Source organism: Dryas octopetala, chromosome 2, assembly GCF_963921425.1.
Source record: "Dryas octopetala chromosome 2, drDryOcto1.1, whole genome shotgun sequence".
NCBI classification, from domain to species: Eukaryota; Viridiplantae; Streptophyta; class Magnoliopsida; order Rosales; family Rosaceae; genus Dryas; species Dryas octopetala.
The window spans coordinates 25,747,474-25,767,974 of record NC_141367.1 but is presented as its reverse complement, the minus strand read 5'-3'; the positions used below and the strand labels follow the sequence as shown (position 1 = coordinate 25,767,974).

At 36.7% G+C, this 20,501-nt stretch overlaps 4 protein-coding genes and 1 non-coding gene across 5 annotated transcripts; 3 read left to right on the top strand and 2 right to left on the bottom strand.

The window, feature by feature from the left end:
• The first annotated feature begins 3,554 nt into the window (after nt 1-3,554).
• On the top strand, nt 3,555-3,628 carry TRNAT-AGU (transfer RNA threonine (anticodon AGU)). Its single transcript has one exon. It is a non-coding gene; the product is annotated as a tRNA-Thr (tRNA).
• Nucleotides 3,629-3,734: 106 nt separating this feature from the next.
• Nucleotides 3,735-7,496, top strand: LOC147294724 (ELMO/CED-12 family protein). The gene is made up of 9 exons (XM_086231708.1): nt 3,735-3,921; nt 5,021-5,133; nt 5,412-5,480; nt 5,725-5,840; nt 5,951-6,005; nt 6,155-6,275; nt 6,395-6,442; nt 6,547-6,641; nt 6,836-7,496. The coding sequence occupies exons 1-9, from the start codon at nt 3,807-3,809 to the stop codon at nt 6,932-6,934; spliced, it is 831 nt and encodes a 276-aa protein (XP_086087834.1). The 5' UTR covers nt 3,735-3,806; the 3' UTR covers nt 6,935-7,496.
• A 1,413-nt stretch (nt 7,497-8,909) lies between these two features.
• MAP65-8 (microtubule-associated protein 65-8) lies at nt 8,910-12,555 on the top strand. Its single transcript, XM_086231211.1, has 11 exons — nt 8,910-8,972; nt 9,068-9,274; nt 9,634-9,888; nt 9,990-10,202; nt 10,566-10,721; nt 10,793-10,952; nt 11,025-11,176; nt 11,272-11,359; nt 11,462-11,535; nt 11,735-11,809; nt 12,000-12,555. The coding sequence occupies exons 1-11, from the start codon at nt 8,910-8,912 to the stop codon at nt 12,321-12,323; spliced, it is 1,767 nt and encodes a 588-aa protein (XP_086087337.1). The 3' UTR covers nt 12,324-12,555.
• Nucleotides 12,556-13,672: 1,117 nt separating this feature from the next.
• Nucleotides 13,673-14,518, bottom strand: NF-YC13 (nuclear factor Y, subunit C13). The gene has a single exon (XM_086234184.1). It carries the CDS (start codon nt 14,387-14,389, stop codon nt 13,721-13,723), a length of 669 nt encoding a protein of 222 aa, XP_086090310.1. The 5' UTR covers nt 14,390-14,518; the 3' UTR covers nt 13,673-13,720.
• A 2,492-nt stretch (nt 14,519-17,010) lies between these two features.
• On the bottom strand, nt 17,011-18,691 carry LOC147294721 (binding partner of ACD11 1-like). Its single transcript, XM_086234363.1, has 7 exons — nt 18,638-18,691; nt 18,480-18,516; nt 18,302-18,333; nt 18,013-18,122; nt 17,832-17,910; nt 17,480-17,554; nt 17,011-17,394 (listed from the first exon to the last, which is right to left on the bottom strand). The coding sequence occupies exons 1-7, from the start codon at nt 18,638-18,640 to the stop codon at nt 17,137-17,139; spliced, it is 594 nt and encodes a 197-aa protein (XP_086090489.1). The 5' UTR covers nt 18,641-18,691; the 3' UTR covers nt 17,011-17,136.
• Nucleotides 18,692-20,501: the final 1,810 nt, after the last annotated feature.

The following is a 20,501-nucleotide window of genomic DNA, read 5'->3' as shown; positions in this document are numbered from 1 at the left end:
CTCCGCATGCACCATCACCACAGCACCCCCAAAACAGCCACCACAACCAGCCCGGAAGCCCCCTCCTCGGCTCCTCCATCTCTCTCTCTCTCTCATTCCCTCTCTCCTCTCTCCCTTCTCTCTTCCCTCCCTTTCTCTGTCGCTGCGGTTGGTTCGGTAGACAACCACCGAACGAAACTAATGGTTTCGGCAAATGACTGCCGAACGAAACTAACAGCTTCGACTGATGGCTACCGAACGAACCCGCTGGTTTCGGCGGATGACTACCGAACGGCTTGCGCGCGAGGATGGTTCGGTGGTGGTACTGCTGCGAGCAGGGTGGTGCAGAAGGTGCTGCGCGGGTGTGTTAACAGAGAAAGAGAGAGAGGGAAGGAGAGAGAGTGGGGCCAGGGCTGGGTGGAGGGGAGGGAGGAGGTCGGGCTGGGTTGGGCGCTGCGCGCGGTGGCTGGAGGGCTGGGGTGGTCGGGGCTGGGTTGGGCGCGGGGAGGGTGGTGCAGCAGGGAGGAGAGAGAGGGGTGGTGCATGGTGGTGAGCACGGGGAGAGTGGTGCAGCAGGGTGGTGGGCGCACGGTGGTGGTGCTGCGCGCGGGGAGGGTGGTGCAGCAGGGTGGTGGGCGCAAGGTGGTGGTGCTGCGCGCGGGGAGGGTAGTGCAGCATGGTGGTGGGCGCGGGGAGGTTGGTGCAGCAGGGTGGTGGGCGCACGGTGGTGGTGCTGCGCGCGGGGAGGGTGGTGCAGCAGGGTGGTGGGCGCAATGTGGTGGTGCTGCGCGCGGGGAGGGTAGTGCAGCATGGTGGTGGGCGCGGGGAGGTTGGTGCAGCAGGGTGGTGGGCGGCGCACGGTGGTGGTGCTGCGCGAGGGTGGTGCAGCATGGTGGAGAGGTGGGGAGGGGGTGTGTACGGGGGGGGGGGGGAGATGGGGATGGGGTGTGTGAGTTTTGGGTGTGTGTGTTTTTTTTTTTCTGTTTAGGGAGGGTGTGCAAAAAGAAAAATGGATGGGGGTGTGTGGGTGAGGGAAGGGCCAAATGGTCTTTTCTCTTGAGTTTTTTTTTTTTTTCAAGAAAGGGTGTGCAAAGAGAAATTTAGGGTGTGCAAATAGCAGCACTCATAATATATTAAGTTTTTATTTCACCTTAGTTCTTATTAAGGAATTAAATTTTGAAATTTTCGGCGAAATTTCGCCGAAAATTTCGTTTTTTTAGGGTGTCGAAATCGAAACACATATTTAATAATTTTTCGGGAAAATTTCGCCGAAATTTATCGAAATTTACCGAAATTTATCGAAATTTTCGAAATTTTCGAAATTTTCATATTTTCTATTTTTTCCAACTTCAGAAATTCACAAGAAATAGCTCGAGACTCCAAATAATTCACCGAAAAATTCTACGAACTCGTATTGATGAGTACTAATTTCCTATAACCTCAAAATAATCAAATTGATTTCAAAAAAATTATGAAAAATCCTACTCTTATAATTTAATTCTGAAAAAAATAATAATTGTCAAATTCTTGAATTTTCATTTTCTAAAATTCATTTCCACACAACTAAGCTCTAGAACCACAACCAAAGGTCTAAGTTAGTTAAAATAAATTTAAAGAAATTTCTAATTCCTTTAAAAAAAAACCTTAAAACAAATTTGAAAAATTTAAGTAACAAAATTACCGTAAGCCAAAATTTGGGTTGTTACACTTAGTGAAGACAAAGTTTGGCTAAGTAAGAGACACGGGAAAAAAGGAAGGAAAGATAAAAAATAAAAATAAAAGACTGAAGAGAGATGCACGGGGAAAAAAAGTAAGGAAAGATAAAAAATGAGGGGTGGTTTGGGGCCTTTGGGCAATTGGAAAGAAGAAAAAAAAAGTTTGAGATTTCTTTTAGTTATTTTAAACCTTAAACTTTAATACATTTCTATATAAAAAAATAATTAAAAGTATCCTAAAGGGCTTAAAACATAATATCCTAAAAAATATAGAGTATATAGCCATATAGGGTTTAATGTATAGATTATAGAGTATAAAGAGTATTAGGGTATATAAAATATATAGAGTATTAGGGTTTAGATTTTAGTGTATAATTAAATCATACAGTATAAAGAATATACTAATTTTGTTTATTCATTATACTAATTTTATTTAACAGTATTTGCTCCAGCAGACATTATATTCACCTTATACCACATGAAACATACTATATAATTTGATTTCTTCAATGTTTTTTTATCAATTCAGTAGATAATATGTTAAATAAATATATGGTAAAGTTTCATTCAAAAATTCCGTATTTTGATAGCAATTTCCGTCATTTCCATCTAATTTTTGTCGAAATTTAAAAATCTTCGAAATTTCCGTCGAAATTTCCTCGAAACTCGAAATTTTATTCCTTGGTTTTTAACAACTGTGGGTTGCTTTACTGCTACTGTTTGTTTATAAGAAGAGGAAAATTACAAAATAAGGCCTCAACTTTTCTTTGAATGCCGATATAACATCAAACCATATAGAATAAATTCAAATCTCATCAGTCGAGTGAATGGGCCAAAGTAGTAAATGCAATAACAACAAAATTTATTTTCACGAAATATGTGGTGAAACTGAATAATTTCAAAGGAAAAGTCCAAATCATGAATATCTTTAATAATAGTAAGAATCTTTCAATAGATAGTACCACAACTGTAAATGTAATTAATAAGTAATTTATGATCTCTTAATTAAATTTCACATAACTGGCAAGTAAAGTATTTCAAAATTTGTGTTTGTGCTTTAACAAGTAAAACACAGGATTGGAACAGAGATTTTTGGGGGCCAAGACAAACCATAAGGGCCCTCCACCCTAGATTTATTTCTTAAATATTTTAATTAGCTTGATTATTCACTTGATTTATCTTATTTAGTTAAGTTAATTGAGTATTTGTAATTTATTGAATTGAAACTTATTTTTTTTAATTAATTTGACGGTTTTGACCTCACCCAAACCCAATACATAAGGGGTACACAAATTTGGGCCTCACCTTAGCTAGTCAGGCTCCATCCCTGATAAGCTTGTTTGGTATTTCTGCAAGAAATGTTTTTGCTTCGCAGCAATTTTAAACTATTTACTAGAAGTGTTTTTATTATATATTTATAAATCTTTTTAAAAAAAATTTCAAGTGTTTTTGTTAATATATGCTTCACCCGGAAGCACTTCTAAGTTTTTTAAGAACTTAAAAGCACTTTTTTTTTTTTTGCTAAATATAAGCAAAAATATTTTTAACTATTTAAAAGCATTTTTAAGCCTTCTAAAAAGCATTGTGAAACAAGTCCAAAATATCATCAAAAACTAAATTTTTATCATCCGTTACAAGAGGAGTTACCAAGAGAGTTCATATATAAATTGTAGATTTGTAGGATTAAACATTCATGGTGATATGATGATATATGGAACGCGTTTTCCACTCGCTTACCGAGGGCGTGGTAGTAGCACTTAAATAATTCCAAACGCGCTCCCAATTTATGGACGGCCTGCAATGTCGAACGTGCGAAGAAGTCATTAATAGAATGCCCAAATTTTCACGAACAGCGCAGAAGCTCTCGTAGCTCAGTTGGTTAGAGCACCCGTTTAGTAAGCGGGAGGTCTTGAGTTCGACTCTCAACGAGAGCAAAGTCAAAACCAAACCGGCAAACCTCCTTCATTTTTTTATTTTTTTCACCAGCAAATAGCCAAATATCACGAGCGACGTTATAATTATTTACTCCATTTTGTTTATTCCATGCTTACCAAAAAAGTCGGGGCTTAACATCTTTTTCTAACAGAGTCTCAGTCTCTGAAGCCTTGGAAGATGAGTGTGGTTAGGACTCAAGGAAGCTGCGTTGCGATCCGCACTCTCTCTCCTTCTTCCTCTATCTCCCGCTGCGCTGCTGATCACTCTCACGCTTCATCTGAAGCTTCTTCAGGTTCTCTCTTTTTCTGTCACTCTTCATTCATATATAAATTATAATCCCCCACTTCAAAAACTAGCCTAACATTAACATGTTGTTAATTTTGATTTTCATTCCTTTTAAAGCTCCACGATCTCGATCTAGCCAAACATTTTCCGCTATTCTTGACTCTTTGTCTTCACTGAAGATTTCAATTGATTATATGATTGTTTTCTTTCCTCTTTTCATTATTATTATTTTTTTTAATTTGATTGTTTGTTTTAGCTTCGGTTTCTAATCTAAACCTTATGATACGGTGCCGTATTAGCCGGAATCTAATAAAAAATTTCATCGGTGTTGGAACTTGGCACGAGTGAGAGAGACGAGAGATATCTGAGATAACAGGAAATGGGAAGTTTCAATCTAATCATTGACCGGTCATCTCTAGTGGGGTCCACACCTTGCGGTCCGTCCACGATGATTATATTTTGACCGGCGGCCCAGTGCACCAAATAAATGCCATGGTAACGTACATACATACAGTGATATACTATTTTGGGTCTACGCTCGCATCCTATTTCTAAGCGCGTGTACACGCGCTCCGACCGTATTGGATCAAGTGGTCACGTGGACACCATATGTCTCCCACGTGGTCGGATGGGGTTTCATGTCCCGGCCCAGCGCGTGTTACCATCTTTGCTTTTATGTTTGTCGGGGTTAACACGACAGAGCATATACATAGTGAGAGAGTGAGAGTATTTATCCACTGTGTCTCGTCCGATTCACTACAATGCATGTGATAGTGATATAAAAATGTGCATACAAATATTATAGTAAATTTGATCTTATTTGAAACGGAAATTCACTGGACGAAGCAAAATTAGTGTAATTAACTAATTAATCACGTTGCTGGCTGTTATGAAATGCTTTCTTGTGGATCGTATGCCAGCTAGCTTGCCAGGTTGCTTAAGATTTTGTTTGTGTAATTTTTTGACTTTGAGGTTAGAGATAGAATGACTATGGACTGTATGGACTGTATGGTGATTAATCAGTTTATTGTCAATCAATTGATTGAAAATTAATTAAAGCTTAAACTAAGAACGCCACTGGTTGTAATTGTATGCAGTCTATGCAGATGATGCAACTTGTACTGGTGCGCCTACATGGATTGGTAAGGGGCTCACTTGTGTTTGCTTCAAGCGAAAGGGAAATTATGAACGGATCTGCATGAACTTGACACCCCTTCAGGCAAGTTAATTACTCATAATTAAGAACAGAGTATGAGCATAAAAACGATATATTACATCATCTTGATCACACTGAGAATGCATTAATGTGCTCAAAACCACCTTAAATTCTAGCTTTAAGCCAATTAGCTTTATTTTCTTGGTAATTGAGTAGATTATATGGTATGGAGTTTGCTTTTATGGTTTGAGATCCTTCTCTGTTTCTTTAGTTCTTGCCATGATGCCATTTTTTTTGTTACTTCACCCTATAATATTACAGATTTATTCGAAAACTTGCAGGAAGACAGACTGAGACGGTTGAAGCGCCGGATGAAGGTTTACTTTGATGCTACTAGGCCAGATCACCAGGTGCAATTTTCATTTTGACAAATATATACCTTTGGAACCTTTTTATACTTAGGATGGTGATTCAAATTTGGACATTAAAGGCTACATGTTCTCACATGACCAATGTTCATAGACACATGAAACAGATAGGACGTGAATGTGAAATTTAAAGATGGCATAATCGAATATGCATTCAAATGTTTCTTTGGTAATTGTTTGTCTTTTCTTCTTAAACTTAGTTGTTAAGAAAATTTGATGAGGACAGGAAGCACTGAGAGCTCTATGGTATGCCACGTATCCTGGTGAAGAGCTTCATGGCTTGATATCTGATCAATGGAAAGAGATGGGGTGGCAGGGAAGAGATCCATCTACTGATTTCAGGTTATACTTACCTCTATTAATTCGTTGTTCGCAGATTTCTGGTTAATTTCTTCTGTCACTTTGTTCTGTATATTCTCTTATTTGGTTAGTTTGGATGATCTACCTGACAGAGGTGCTGGATTCATTTCTTTGGAGAACCTGTTGTTCTTTGCTAAGACATTTTCGGTAAGATTCCAACCTAGACATCTAAACAGAAAGTTAGAAACATGAAGAAATAGGTTTTTCATATTCCCAACATGACCAAAAATGGAGGAGCTTAATTTTCCAACCATGCATGTTATGCTTGCTTAATATGTTTATGCATATTGTTGCAGACATCTTTTCAGTGTCTATTGAAAAAGCAGGGAGGAAAGCGAGCTGCTTGGGAATATCCTTTTGCTGTTGCTGGTGTAAATATCACATTTATGATCATGCAAATGCTTGACCTTGAAGGCAGTAAGTGTCAGAGGGCACCTTTAATTTGTTCTAACTTAGGATATCAATTCTAGTAAATTTAACAAATAACAAGTTAAAGCTATTCTAATTATCTAGAATCTATGCTTGTTATTTGGCAGCAAAACGACGGACTTTCATCCGAGCAGTTTTCTTACAGATGTTGTCAGGTAAAGAGCCTGGAATTACCTCCTAGTTACTGTTTCAAATCATACTGCTACAACACTTGAATAACGTTTGATGGTTACCTTGTCATTCTTAAATGTTGTTTCAGAAAATGAGTGGGCCTTTGACTTGCTTTATTGCGTGGCTTTCATGGCTATGGACAAACAGTGGCTTGAGAGAAATGCTACATACATGGAGTTCAATGTGAGAATCCTTGATGTCTATATGATTCATGCTCACCAAGATTCTATATATCAACCCGAAATTTACGTAATTTTTGGGATCATATGGTTTTGGTTGAAGACATTATGCTTAAGGCCATACATTTTTTCATCAACTTATTCAAATCTTTCTTGCCGAGTTATCAATTTGATTTGATTCAATCGTATGTGTTACAGGATGTTTTAAAATCCACTCGAGCTCAGTTGGAGAGGGAACTGCTAATGGATGATGTCTTGCGGATTGAAGACATGCCTTCTTACACCCTTCTTTGTTGAAGTGCAGACTGGTTCATTCCTTTAAACATCCATGACTGACCTGAAAATTGTACAATGTCACTCTCACTCACAAACACTCAGAGTAAGTGAATCCATAACCTCACTATTGATGGAGAGTTTCCAATACCTACTCGGATATAAAATTGTATGTGGACTGTGATGAAATTTTGGCTGTTTCACTTTGAGCTTATGAGAAATCGTTTTGAAGGGTTGAGGAAAGGAAATTGATTGCTTAGATGAATTCTAAATTAGAGAAAGAAAGTTAATTCAGTATATGATTTTGGGTTTCACCTTTGAATGCCCAATAAACTGTTTTTTATTTTTGACCACTTGTGCCCAATAAACTGTTTATTGTGAACTTCTTGATACCCTTGTCATCTTTACATCTACTAGTGTTGCCTATTGCGCCATTGTTGCACCGGAACATGCTTTTTTTGCTGCCTTTGTCCTCTTTTTTATTGTCCTTTTTTCATTGCATAGCCATCTTAAAAGATGGAAATGAATATGATGATCTCTCAATTCCGCAAGTCAATGCCTCATAATATGATAATGACAATGGTATATAATGATCATATTCAAATTTGGTGAACATGTGATACACTACTTGTATGGGAAAAAAAAATTCTCAAAATAGAGATGGTGAAGTGCTTTTTTGTAGGATTTTTGCCTTGCATTTTCAGCATATGGAAAACCATTATCCTCTGGAGTATCACAAAAGACTTCTGAATTTGCTGTCCCAGATTCTTGAGTGCTGACAACTGACAAGCCTAGTTTGCATAATGAGAAGAGCAGAGAGACTGGGTCGCTCACTTTTCCTTTTCGTAGTGAGATCTTGAATTACTTAGTGCAAAACTCAGTTTCAGTCTCAACTTTTTGCCATGTACGCGTCAGACACTCTTGGTATCTCATCCTCTTTACAAGACAAAGATTGCCAGAGATTATAATGATATAACATGTTGCAACCGTGGACAAAGTAGAGTGCTTTTGTCACTAATGATTTTGCAAAGAATTAATTTCTAAATCAGGTGGTAATGATCCTATTAAGAACTTGATCCCATACCTAATGTAGGTAAATAAAGTTAAATGTTCCCATCTACATGGAGAGAAAAATGTTACCTACTAATTGGTCTCTATTTAGAGTAATTTGTATAATTGACCACCTACGCCAATGACTATCAACCAGAATTAATCAAACATTATTAAATATTGGTATCCGTATCATTAATATATGAACCAATCAAAAGATTAAAATCAATCAAACACTGGTGTAATTTAATAATGAACCAATCAAAAGGTTAATGGGCCAATCCTGATTACATAACGGCCCATCCTGGATGTTATTTTAGAACAAATATTTTCTTGGGTACAAAAGGTACCAAGCAAAATATGTGGTAAGTGCTCTCTATCCGCTAGAGATATAATAAGCCCTAACAAAATAAAAAAATATATCAAATAAAGAATTACTATACAAGTTTGAAGCCAAACTAAGCATGAAAAACAGTTGTCTACATTCTAACGCTGAACGCAGAACCATATTGACCAAAGCATAGATTGCTTAGGAATCAAGTTCTAAGGCTGGCCAGTATGGTGCAAAACAGGTACGCACATCACTGAATAAGAGACCTTAACTAAAAGAATGCCAAGTTAAAATTCAAATAATAGGAGAGGGAAAGGCAAAAGCTGAAGGTTCTAAAAGAACTACTGATCCTTGAACCCAAAGCTTGGGCATTACCTACCTTTGTCACCCTTGTCTTTTAAGCAAAACTCACACCCAAAGGTCCATCATCACAGACTTTCCTGCCCCTCAGTCATTGGGTGCTGAACAAGGAACTTCCCACTCTCTCTCTCTCTCCACACTGCCTTAACTTGGTAGATTGTCAAAGAACTGAACCCAGCACCACCCTCTTGCTGGCTGAGTATCTCTGAGATCCGAACATACTGAAGGGACCATCAGATGGGTTCATTTCAAACACCAATGGGAATGCGAAGCTCCACGCTTCTAGAAACTTCATGTGGATACTTGCTTCAAGAATTGCAGGCAAGATTTTCATCTACGTTTATTACATAACTAATGGTTTTGAATGATTATCATTCTGGAGCTTTTTTTTTTTTTCTTTAATTTAAATGAAACAGATGATTTGGAATGAAGTTGGCCAGGATCAGTTTGAGAGGGAGAAGGTACTGCTAGATTTAGAACAGGAATGTCTAGAGGTTTATAGAAGGAAGGTTGATGCTGCAAACACATCAAGAGCTTGCTTGCACCAGGAGTTGGCAGAAGCTGAGGCTGAATTTACCCATCTTCTTTTGTCCCTTGGCGAACAACGATCTCTCCCTGGACGGGTACCTTATCTATCAATCCCAGTCAAGTCAGTAAACTAGTGTGACCATAAATCACAGCATGCATGTAATATAGAATCAAAATACATATGTTAATAGTAAGGATATAATTCTAGAATCATTTGGCAGTCTTCTTGTTAGAATTCATACATATGCATTCGAATTTTCATTAACTTTGCCACTATGGTCAATGCATCACACTTTCACAATTTTTCCTTGCCAAAGAACATGCGAATTCAAAATGGTCCTCATGCCTGTAATGGATGATAATGGTTGACTAGAGTGGTCATGAGATCTACAAGTCTTAACTAAATATAAGAAAGTTTTACTTGCATGAGCTGATTCTTATATCATCTCATCAGCCAGAGAAAATGGCCGGAACACTGAAAGGGCAGCTAGATTCAATCACGCCAGCTTTGCGGGAGATGAGATCGAGGAAAGAAGATAGGGTGAATCAGTTCCGAGCGGTACAAAGCCAAATTCAGAAAATTTCTGCAGAAATAGCAGGACAATCAGAGTATGATTTATCATCAGATATCATAGTGAATGAGAACGATCTTTCATTGAAGAAACTAGAGGAGTATCAGATAGAACTACAAAGACTCCATAACGAGAAGGTATAACTGTAGTCCAGAAACTTATTTGCTGAAAATGAATAGAATATTCTTCTGATTGATGCATTCAAATTTCTTTTTAAGTTATTTTGTCTGTCTTGCAGAATGAAAGGCTCAATCGGGTGGATAAATATATAGATGCAGTCCACAATTTGTCTTCAATATTAGGAACAGACTCCTCCATGGTCATCACCAAGGTTCATCCAAGCTTGAATGAATTATGTGGGACAGCCAAAAACATAAGCAACAGTATTTTGGCAAAACTCAACAGCACAGTGGAATCCCTAGAGGAAGAAAAGCAAAAGCGACTTGAAAAGGTGACAATTACCTATGCAGTTGCACCAGTCTTCATTTGAGCGAAATTAATTGGCAAGGGTTATCACCTGGGTTTCTGCAAAACATATATAGACTATATAGTTACATGGTGAATAAAATAGATAAATTCAACTTAAAATTGACCAAGTAGCCCCAATCAGGGTAAAATCAAGCATAAATTCTATGGTTTGGGCATTTCAACTTCTCTCCTCAGCCATCTGTTTTCCTATTTGCCATTTCTTTGCTTTTCTTTATTCCATTCTTAAGGTACAACTCTCCTTTTCTGGGATTTTTCAAGATGCAAAGTTACTGGTTAGATGAAGCATCAGCATGATATATTTCTGATTCTGAATATACTTTTTCAGCTTCACTACCTTGGTAAAGCATTGACAAACTTATGGAATCTGATGGACACGCCCTATAAAGATCGTCAAATGTTTTCTCATGTTACTGGCTTATTATCCGTCCAATCAGCAGAAGTTTCAGATCCAGGAAGCCTAACCCAAAATACAATCCAGCAGGTAAGTATTAATTTTGATGACACCTCAATGTATCACAAAAGAGACATAACAATATTCAAATTTGTTTAAAGGCTGAGGCTGAAGTCAGGAGACTCGATCAGTTAAAAGCAAGCAAGATGAAAGAACTATTTCTCAAGAAACAGAATGAGCTCAAGGAGATATGCAATAAATCACACATGGAGATTCCTTTGCAAACAGAGATGGATAATCTAATTAACCTCATTAACTCTGGTGCGATTCAGTGAGATGGTTTTCTTTATTTAAATCTAAACTAAACCCCAATCTGACCTAAATGCACAACAGGGGAGATTGACTATGCAGATCTCCTCATGAGCATGGACCAACAGATATCAAGAGCAAAAGAAGAAGCTTCTAGCAGAAAGACTATCATGGAAAAGGTGGAAAAGTGGATGCTAGCACGTGATGAGGAGCGCTGGCTGGAAGAATACAGCAGAGTCAGTATTTCATACACATTGATCTACATTTGTAGTAGGCTCAAACCTTTATAAACACACACTTTTCACATTCCCTAATCCAAGTACCTTTTTAGGACGAGAACCGATACTCAGTCAGCAGAGGTGCACACAAGAACCTGAGACGTGCAGAACGTGCCCGAGTATTAGTCAACAAAATCCCAGGTAAAGTTAAGACTGGTTTCTTACCTATATGCATTCGCTCAGATAATATGGTATTATGACAACTAATAAAGATAAGTTTTCTCACAATGGCATAAAACACAGCTTTGGTGGATTGGCTAATAGCAAATACTAGAAGTTGGGAAGAAGAAAGAAAGAAAAATTTCTTGTATGATGAGGTACGTAAAGTATTGCCCTGCAATATTGTAAGACGATATTCTCTTATTTGATTCTATAAATGCCTTAAAGTTTGGACTTCCCTGTAATAACACAGTATCTTCTACCTTTATACTCTAAATATATGCTTCTCCATAAATTTCCATGCTTTCTCTGGTAGTCCAAGTCGACTGTAATTACATGGGAAACAATGTCATACAGGTACCTCTCCTAGCAATGTTGGAAGAGTATAATGTGCTACGGCAGGAAAAGGAGGAGGAAAAGCAAAGACAAAGGGTTAGTTTTATTTAACAATGCAATGAAAGGTTCATATTTTATTCAGAATATGCAAATATTGCAATTTTTATGTATTGTAGTTTCCTGTAAGACACCCTAGATATTTGCATGTAATCCAATAAAACAATTCCTCATTCAACACTGGCCTATATATTCTTATAAACTTGACAAGGCAGTTTTTCCCTCACAGGAAAAAAAGAAAGTCCAAAGCCAAGTAGTAGTTGAGCAAGAAAATTTGTTTATGACCAGGCCAAGCACCAGTGCTAGGCGAACTTCAAACAGAAGTGTGAATGGAGGTTTTAGCAATGCCATGCCTCTAAACAGAAGACTTTCTCTGAGCCTCAAGCAATTGGGACCACACAGCATAAATTCAGCCACTCAAGGTGTATCCTTTATAAAGGAAGGTAAGAAGGTACAGGGACAAAAGATGTTTGCCTCTGGCCTTGTTTCTCATCTTAGAGATGAAACAGCTTCAGTGGTATCAACATTTTCCGGTCCACTATCTCCCGGATGATTGTGTTTGGTTTGTCAATCTTCATGTAAAATGGGGAAACATAGAGCAGAAGAGCGTGAGAAAGCTAGTTGTGTGACAAGACCAGATAGATCATGCAGAAGAATAAATTCAGTTTACCATTTCAGATAAAGAGCCTATATATTTTATGAATTTCCCCTTTAGCTGCAGAAATATCTAGAACTTTAAGACAATTGCGATTGCAAGTGCAAATAAATAAGTTCTAGGATTGTTGTTTTCTTATTACTATTTACTACCATCAATGTACGCTGTGCAGTTAATAAAATTAAACAAATTAAACATTTTTCATACAAGCTTTTGTCCATATCCTGGATTAAGTACTGTGAGATTGCAAGGAATGTTGACAAGTGCGATAATGTTTAATATTTCTCTTTTATACTAAGACTTTCAACACATACTATGCAAAATCATCAAGGCAAGAAAATAATTGCACCCAAAGACAAATAACTAAATAAAAAATGAGAAAGAAAAACAAAACAAGAAAGCAGGGTAAGGGGTGATTAAAAGTTTAGAACACTATAAAACCAATATAGATATAATAAGAACACAAGCCAGAAAGCAAAGAAATTTATCATTAAATAATACACGAACATACATGGGACGATGGGAGCAGAACAGGTAGAGTTTTTCAAGTTTTCCCCCATTGTCACTGGACTCACTGAGCTTCACTAGAGTGCTTCTTACATTTGACTGCAGACTGCTGCACCCCCTAACCAATTAAGAGTGCATTATGAATTTATACTACAAATGACTCATCTAGTCTTCAGGTTTACTGCATACAATGTAAGTGAATAGACCTCTTTCATAAAAGGGAATTGAATATATTATACATATCAATTCCCCATTTATCATAAACTAATGCAAAATATGCAAGCAATATAATGTTGGGAGAAAGATCCCATATTGATGTTGCTCATACCTTGTCCTTTTCTCGTCTCTTCAACAGTCATCAACAAAGGCTTGTTCCTGTTGCTCTTTCACTAACCCCATATATTTTCTGCTGCTTCAACATCATGCTAAGGAAAAAACCAACAACTGACAGCAACAACAAATTCAATCTTACAATCATTTCTCATGAACACAACCAATCAAAGTAAAGCCTAATTGTAATCTAATTATGAAATTAGAGACAAAGGCTACTTAAGAAATACCTCCTTCCTGTTTCTATTTATCCCACTTTTCGTAGATGATGATGATGATGAGTAGATGACAAGAAATTAAAATGAAAATTGCATACAGCACATTGATTGTAATGAATATCCACCAAATGCATATGCAAAATAGAAAATTAATTACAAAATTTGGAATCAGTTCCCTTGTATCCATAAAAATATTTTCCATTGATTTCACGGCATTTCAACTTGACCAAACAGACAGACCTATGACTCATTGACCTCGATTGGGGATTCGCTTGCTGGCTTGCTGCGAAAGAAGTCATCGATTCGACGAGTGCCGGCTGGAGCCGGATTATCGGCGACGGGGCGAGAGCGGCTCCGATCGGTTGCCTGATGATCGGACGGCTGAGAGGGCATTGGAAGCTCGTCGAGGAGGAAATCGCTCGTAGGGCGGTGCCTCTTCACGGCGGTGCGTATGTGTTCGAGCTTCACGATCTTGCGCTTCTTCTCCAACGCGGCCTCAGCCGATTTTTCCGCGAGGAGTTCAGTGAAGAGCTGTGCGGAGTATGTGACGAGGAATAGTGCCTCAGAGTTCACCTTGTTGATGTCCCTGTCGATCTTCATTATCTTCTTGACCCGACTCGTCGGGAACTCGGGTCGGATCGTTGCTCCGCTCTCTTCTTCGGGCGTTGGCCGCGCTGCCTCGTTCTCTTCCTCGGCCGTTAGCGGCGCTCCGTTCTCTTCTTCAACCATTGGCGGCGCTCCGTTCTCTTCTTCAACAATTGGCGGCGCTCTGTTCTCATCTTCAACAATTGGCGGCGCTCTGTTCTCATCTTCAACAATTGGCGGTGCTGCGCTCGCTTCTTCAACCATTGGAGTTGCTGCGTTCTCTTCTTCGGCCATTGGTAGTGCTGCATTCTCTTCTTCAGCCATTGGCGGTTGCTACGCTTTGGTCAGGATTCAGGAATGAATGATATAAAAAATGAAAAGGGTGGTAGGGTTTTAAACGGCGGGAAATATTCTCATTTTCAGAGAGGTCTTTGGGATTTTTAATCGATGGTGCTTTTGGCGTGAGGCCGTGAGCTATTATTTCCCGCCATATCAATGGTTGTTCCCGCCGAAAAGGGTTTGGAACTTTTGATTTTCCTCAAATAGAATCTTTAGTTTCTTTGCTTGCTATTATTAACAATAGCGACAAATGTGAAATTTACTAACCGTAAATTTTAACTTAAACTCGACTTAGATAAATCATAAATGTCATTTTTAAAATGTTAAGATAAAAAGGTCTTAATTAAGAAAAAAACACATCTACCATTACCATCACCATTTTTATCCCGCTACCATCATTGTTGTTGCCTGCCATCACTATTGATACTACTTCCACAACCCAACATTATAACTATCACCACCTCATCCCTACCTCCACCAATTGTTACCACTAGCACTACCAAGTCTACCATTGTACTGTCGGTCACCATTACCATAATTCTCACATGCATTATTGTTGCCAATTGCCATTACCACCACCGTCTCATCTTCATTACCATTACAATGACTCGCATCGTTTTTAAATTATGTTATTTAAAAATTCACTTTTAATTAATTCATTACATCTTTTAGAATTTAGTTATTTTAAAGCTTTTAACACTTCTAAAAGTAATTCAATATATGGATCTATATTAATCTCATATTTACCCATGCCACTAAAGTTAAACTTCATGGATTGATAATTTAAACTTTAAAGTTTATTGTTAATTTGTTATTTGTAGCTTGCATAATGAAAATTTTTAAAAACTCATTCGCAACGGTTTCATTTACAAAATGGTTTAGACAATTAAACCAATTAAATTTTACTAGTTAAGTTTTAAGTTGAATGTTGGAGCGTTTTTTCAATCTCAGCAGATTCTACAATTTTTTATAACCTAAGCCATTAGAGAATCCAAATCTTATAAGATGTTAATATTCATTATACTGTCTCTATCTTTTAATAAGTGTAGTAGTACTCTACTAGAAGAATGTCTTTCCACTTCTCAAACTAGACAACATCTTGGGCAACCCAATAAAATACAAATACCACCAATCTAGAGCAGAGGGACTAGTGTTGTATGTTCTTTTTTAAAGAAGAAATTGCAGGGATAAGTGTTGAATTTGACAAATTAGTATATAACAATATATACACTGTACACATAAATTTAATGTTGCATAGGTATATAACTATGTAAGTGTATGTTTATATCCCAATATGTCCCAAAATTTTAGATTAATTGGGTTACCTTACTGTGACCGATACAGTGCAACATAAAGCGAATCCGAGTTTGCATTCGCTAAGGTGTTTTTATTTTGTTTTTTTCAAGAAAGGATTCCATTAAACCAACAAACAGAACCACAGAGCAAACAACAGCAGGACTGCAGGAGCAAGCTTAGCCTAAAGTCCAGCCACAGGGATCTAGCAATAAGAGAGCTCACAGAGATACAATGTAGAGAGTAGAGACCATTAACAGACGTAAATACAATTAACAATGGCTGAGAAAGCACTCCACTGTTGCACCAAGACTAGTGCAGCATCAAAGTGGTATGCGCTCCAACCACAACTGTTAGAGTTGGTCTTGAAAAAGCTTGATTTCGTCAACATCGTTCGCGTACGTTAAAGATGTTTCATCTTCTTGGAATCATGCTACAAAGGAAAGGAAAAAAGAAGAATTGATATAGAACATGATTATGCTCTTATTATACAACCTGAAAGCTAAAGTTTCAAAGTCATATCATAAATACAAAATAGCAAGTTTGTGCAGAGTTTATTCACGACCCTTTTGGATTGTTCCTAGTCTATAGTCAGGGTGTATAGTTCACAGCAGTTTAATGAATGATGCAAAACACATATACAGCATAGTTCTATTTAATTTTTTATTAATTTTTAGTACCAAGGTTTTGGGTAATTTTGAGATTTTATATTTTCTACTATGTTTAGGACTCTATTTGCATTTGTATTATTGAATTTACGTTTACTAGTCATAGTAGATTTCTGTTTCCCAGTTTCGTTGAGTTTTATTTTTCCTATATAAAACTCTTTTATGAGCATTTGTAAAGGGCTGAACTAGTTGTTGATATAAACAAATTGGGACAAGGTTTTTAGATTGGTATGTTTTTGTTTTATATAATTATATGTGATGGGGCTGTATTTCTCTCCATGGACCTATCAACTCAAGAATGTTCAACCTTGGTTTCCATCTTTTACTGATAAAATTACACCAGAATGATCAATTCCAACTCTAATTACTAACAGTCTCTTTAAATGTATACCCCTCATTACTGGACGCCATCCATTCTAAAAACACAGAAATCCCTCTTTCACTAAACATATAATTTCAAATTTCGTTTTAAAATCTGTAAAATTTACAGAATTCCATTTCTAATTTGCCGAACAAGGTACTTACTGAATTTGGATTTTCAAAATCCTTTATATCACTAAATTCCAGTTAAAAGTTTCGCATCCAAACAGTGTAATGCACATAGCCAGTACTCAAAGAAATTAAATTAAAACACTTAACTAATTAATGACCCATATCCGCGTAGATTAATAGATATATATGTCTGTATTAATTCGTGAATAATTCTTATGGTGCCTGGCCCTAGGTTGGAGAATCTTGAATTGAAGGCTGAATTCGATCCAAAACTCCATTTCAATCTTGTTTTGTGGCTAATGCAGCGGAAGTAAGCTCGTATTTCTCATCAAATGCCTTTGCTTTGCTGATTGCATCTTTTCCCAAAGTAAAGCCTGCGACTAGCATAATAGTAACAATATCCTCAGCATTTCGGGCAGATTGAACAGCAGATAGATCACCACCAACAGAAATTACATAATGATCCCTTCTCTGTGCCATACCCCGAGCATGAGAACGAACCCGAGCCCGAGCCCAAGCCTGATCCTCAGGAGACATCTGCACAATTCAATCAACAGTGTCACAATCAATTATATAAACATTGTCATAGGAAAAGATGCCTTCAGAAAATAATATTAGTTACATTGACAATTGGTTTTGCTCGCTCGAAATCAGGAGCCAGATCTATGGTAACGGGCTGATCAACTATTGTTGCTCCCTGAAAGATACACACAATTAAGTTTATCAGACGAGATTAATAGAAAAAGCTCATGAATAAAACAAGAGGTTGTAACAATTTTTGGTGTAATCAGAATATTAAATTCCACCCAAATCCCAATCCAAAATCAAATTGGGGGGAATTTAATGCAAGTTACCATCAAATTGTTACAATAGAAAATCAGCAATCATTAGATGATTAAGCAACTAGAAAAAAGGTAAGGAAGAAAAAAAGGTGGCTCTCAAAATTAATGCATTGAGATCGGAGTAAATCCCACCGAAAGAAGAACTGAAATTTCTGCTGCTATGGGATCCTTGAAGGTAACATATGCATGCAGAGGTCTGCCCTCAGTGTCGCTGCAATGAATATATAAAAAATATCAACTTTCTTAGTGTATAAATATTATGAGCCATCTCCATCCTGATTAGTAACCAAAAAGAGAAAGAAAGAAAATTAACCAGTAGGCTTCAATATAGTCAAGTACACCAAGGAAGGAAAAGAATTTCTCTATTTCCTCATCCCATTCACATTCCCTCACCGAGATATTGTAAACTTTCACTGTCCGTATCTGTCAAGGGAAACAAAGAACAGCAAAGGAATGAAATCTCAACCCGTACATATCAAACATGACTTCATATCATATATGTGAAATTCAGAGAATGCATGTATGTTTCCATTGCTAAGCCAAAAAAACAAAGCTAATTCGCATCAATTAATACATTGCTAAGCAAAACATAACAACAATACCTTGAAATGAGCGCTGAGGTAAGATCGGCTTGCTAAAAGAAACAAAATACAAATTAATACTAGATCATAACAATTTTCCATGAAAACCAAAAACAGAAAAAAGAATCAAAGCCATTCAGTTGAGATTCGTATAATAAAATCGATAAGATCCAGACCCGTAGAACAAAAGAGGACTTACAATTGGTGGGATTGTCGGGTTCTCTGGAGCGATTCGCCTGAAATAAAAAAATCATGGTTAATCCATTTGAAGCTGTATAAATGATGAAACTAAACCAGTTTTGCATAAGAGGAAGAGAAAGAAGAAGATTCAAAGAAAGAAAAAAGGTGGAGAGGAACCATGGCGGCTGTGTAGCTTCTGCCTCAATGAAGGGTTATGATATGGTTTCGAATATAGCGGGAATGAATCGCTCGGTGCTTTCTGCCCTTAAATAGAAGAAGAAGAAGAAAATTAAACAAATCCTAGTTGTGAATCCGTGGATTGGGCTGGGCTGGGCTGGGCTTTGAAACTCCTGTGTGTTGCTTTCGGCTTCGATTAGCAGCCACGTCATGTTTGTTTAAGTGGGCTCATATTAACAAGTTTCCTATACTAATGAAAACTATTATAGGCCCGTTTAGTTCAAGATTTTGAGGCCTCAAAATGGGAAATCAATTTCATTCTCATGTTTGATAAGTACAAGGAAGAAAAATCAATTCATAATCCACGTGAATCTGATGTCCTTATTGCAGAAAAATTAAACCCAATATGAAGCAAGGGTTTTGTTTCCCCCCCTCTTGGGAAATTACTGCCAAACAAGCCATATATATATAATAAATGAGAATATAATTAAAAAATTAGACAATTTTTATTTTCTATTTTTGCACAAAGAAAACATGGAAATTAAAATAAAAAAGTAATTTCTAGTTTATTTTCCTAGCATTACCAAGTATAAGAATATGAATCTTACATTATATTCTCCCTGAAAAATGCATAGGAATTCACGATCCAAACAGACCCTTAATGTGATGATAAATAAACCAATTCACTTAAATTGGAAACAAAATTCTGACATTTAAATACTAAGTGCCTATTTTGCTCCAATTTAGTAAATAACAAGTGGTGTTAGAGGCACTAACTTTTGATTATCAACTGATGTGGCGATGATATGTCAGTTACTTAAGTGTGCGTTTATGTCCAAACTTTATAGGACCTATCTCTTAATTCCACTTGGATTTCATTAGCACTGCAAATAAATACAGAAGAACCACTACAAGAAAAACCTTAATATATATCAGTGATTAACCGATATCTTTTTAGGTTTCCAACCGATATATTGAGTGCTGATATCTATTCTCTCATATTACATATCGGTTATGCACTGATGTCTATACTATATTAGATATCGTATTTGTTTGATAATCTGATATGATATACCACTATCGTTATCAGATATTAATCATTTCTGATATCTTAAAAACTGCATTCCGATATGTAAGATACTTATGATATCATTAGTAATTTTGAAACCGATATAAAAAATGTATTTAATATCGTCTTGGTACTTAAAATCAGATATAAAATGAGTATAACATATCGGTTTTGTAATTAACATTAGATATAAATGGTGTATCACATATCAATTTGATACTTTAAATCTAATATAAAAAGTGTATAACATATCGATCTGTACTTAAAATTGGATATAAAAGGTGTATAACATATCGGTTTGGTATTTAAAATCTGATATAAAAGTATGCTTTAGATATCGGTTTTTTGTTTTTTAAATGATGTTGAAACTTCATTCATTATCGTTGCATTTTTACATAATCTGATATGCAATAGCTTCTTATATTGATAAAAATTAATTGGTAAATATGTATCCACACAACAATTACTAAGCTTCTAAAGTAATCCAACTTAAATTCTTCCATTCATATAAATGAATCAAACATCCAAACTCAGTAATGAAGTTAACAAAATAAGATTACAAATCCATATAAAAATATAGATAGCCCTCATCATGTATACCCCAAAATCACTATCCTATCTCCATAACCTTCACAAAATCCATCTCTATCTGGCTAGATCCTAATTAAACACATGCCAACATGTACAAAAATAATGAAGGCATGACAGTGCAATTCAGCTAGGCCTAAATTCTGCCTATACAAAAGATTTAAATGTGAACTAACTAGTATATATCTTCATATCTAAAACAAAATG

Coding starts and splice junctions, on each gene's coding strand:
- MAP65-8 (XM_086231211.1), top strand. CDS start 8,910: ATGGGAATGCGAAGCTCCACGCTTCTAGAAACTTCATGTGGATACTTG. Junction 9,889..9,989: donor AAAGACTCCATAACGAGAAG/GTATAACTGTAG, acceptor TCTGTCTTGCAG/AATGAAAGGCTCAATCGGGT. Junction 11,810..11,999: donor AGGAAAAGCAAAGACAAAGG/GTTAGTTTTATT, acceptor TTTCCCTCACAG/GAAAAAAAGAAAGTCCAAAG.
- NF-YC13 (XM_086234184.1), bottom strand. CDS start 14,389: ATGGCTGAAGAAGAGAATGCAGCACTACCAATGGCCGAAGAAGAGAAC.
- LOC147294721 (XM_086234363.1), bottom strand. Junction 18,123..18,301: donor ACCTCAGCGCTCATTTCAAG/GTATTGTTGTTA, acceptor TTCCCTTGACAG/ATACGGACAGTGAAAGTTTA. Junction 17,911..18,012: donor GACTATATTGAAGCCTACTG/GTTAATTTTCTT, acceptor TATTCATTGCAG/CGACACTGAGGGCAGACCTC.
- LOC147294724 (XM_086231708.1), top strand. CDS start 3,807: ATGAGTGTGGTTAGGACTCAAGGAAGCTGCGTTGCGATCCGCACTCTC. Junction 5,481..5,724: donor CTACTAGGCCAGATCACCAG/GTGCAATTTTCA, acceptor TGATGAGGACAG/GAAGCACTGAGAGCTCTATG. Junction 6,642..6,835: donor CTACATACATGGAGTTCAAT/GTGAGAATCCTT, acceptor TATGTGTTACAG/GATGTTTTAAAATCCACTCG.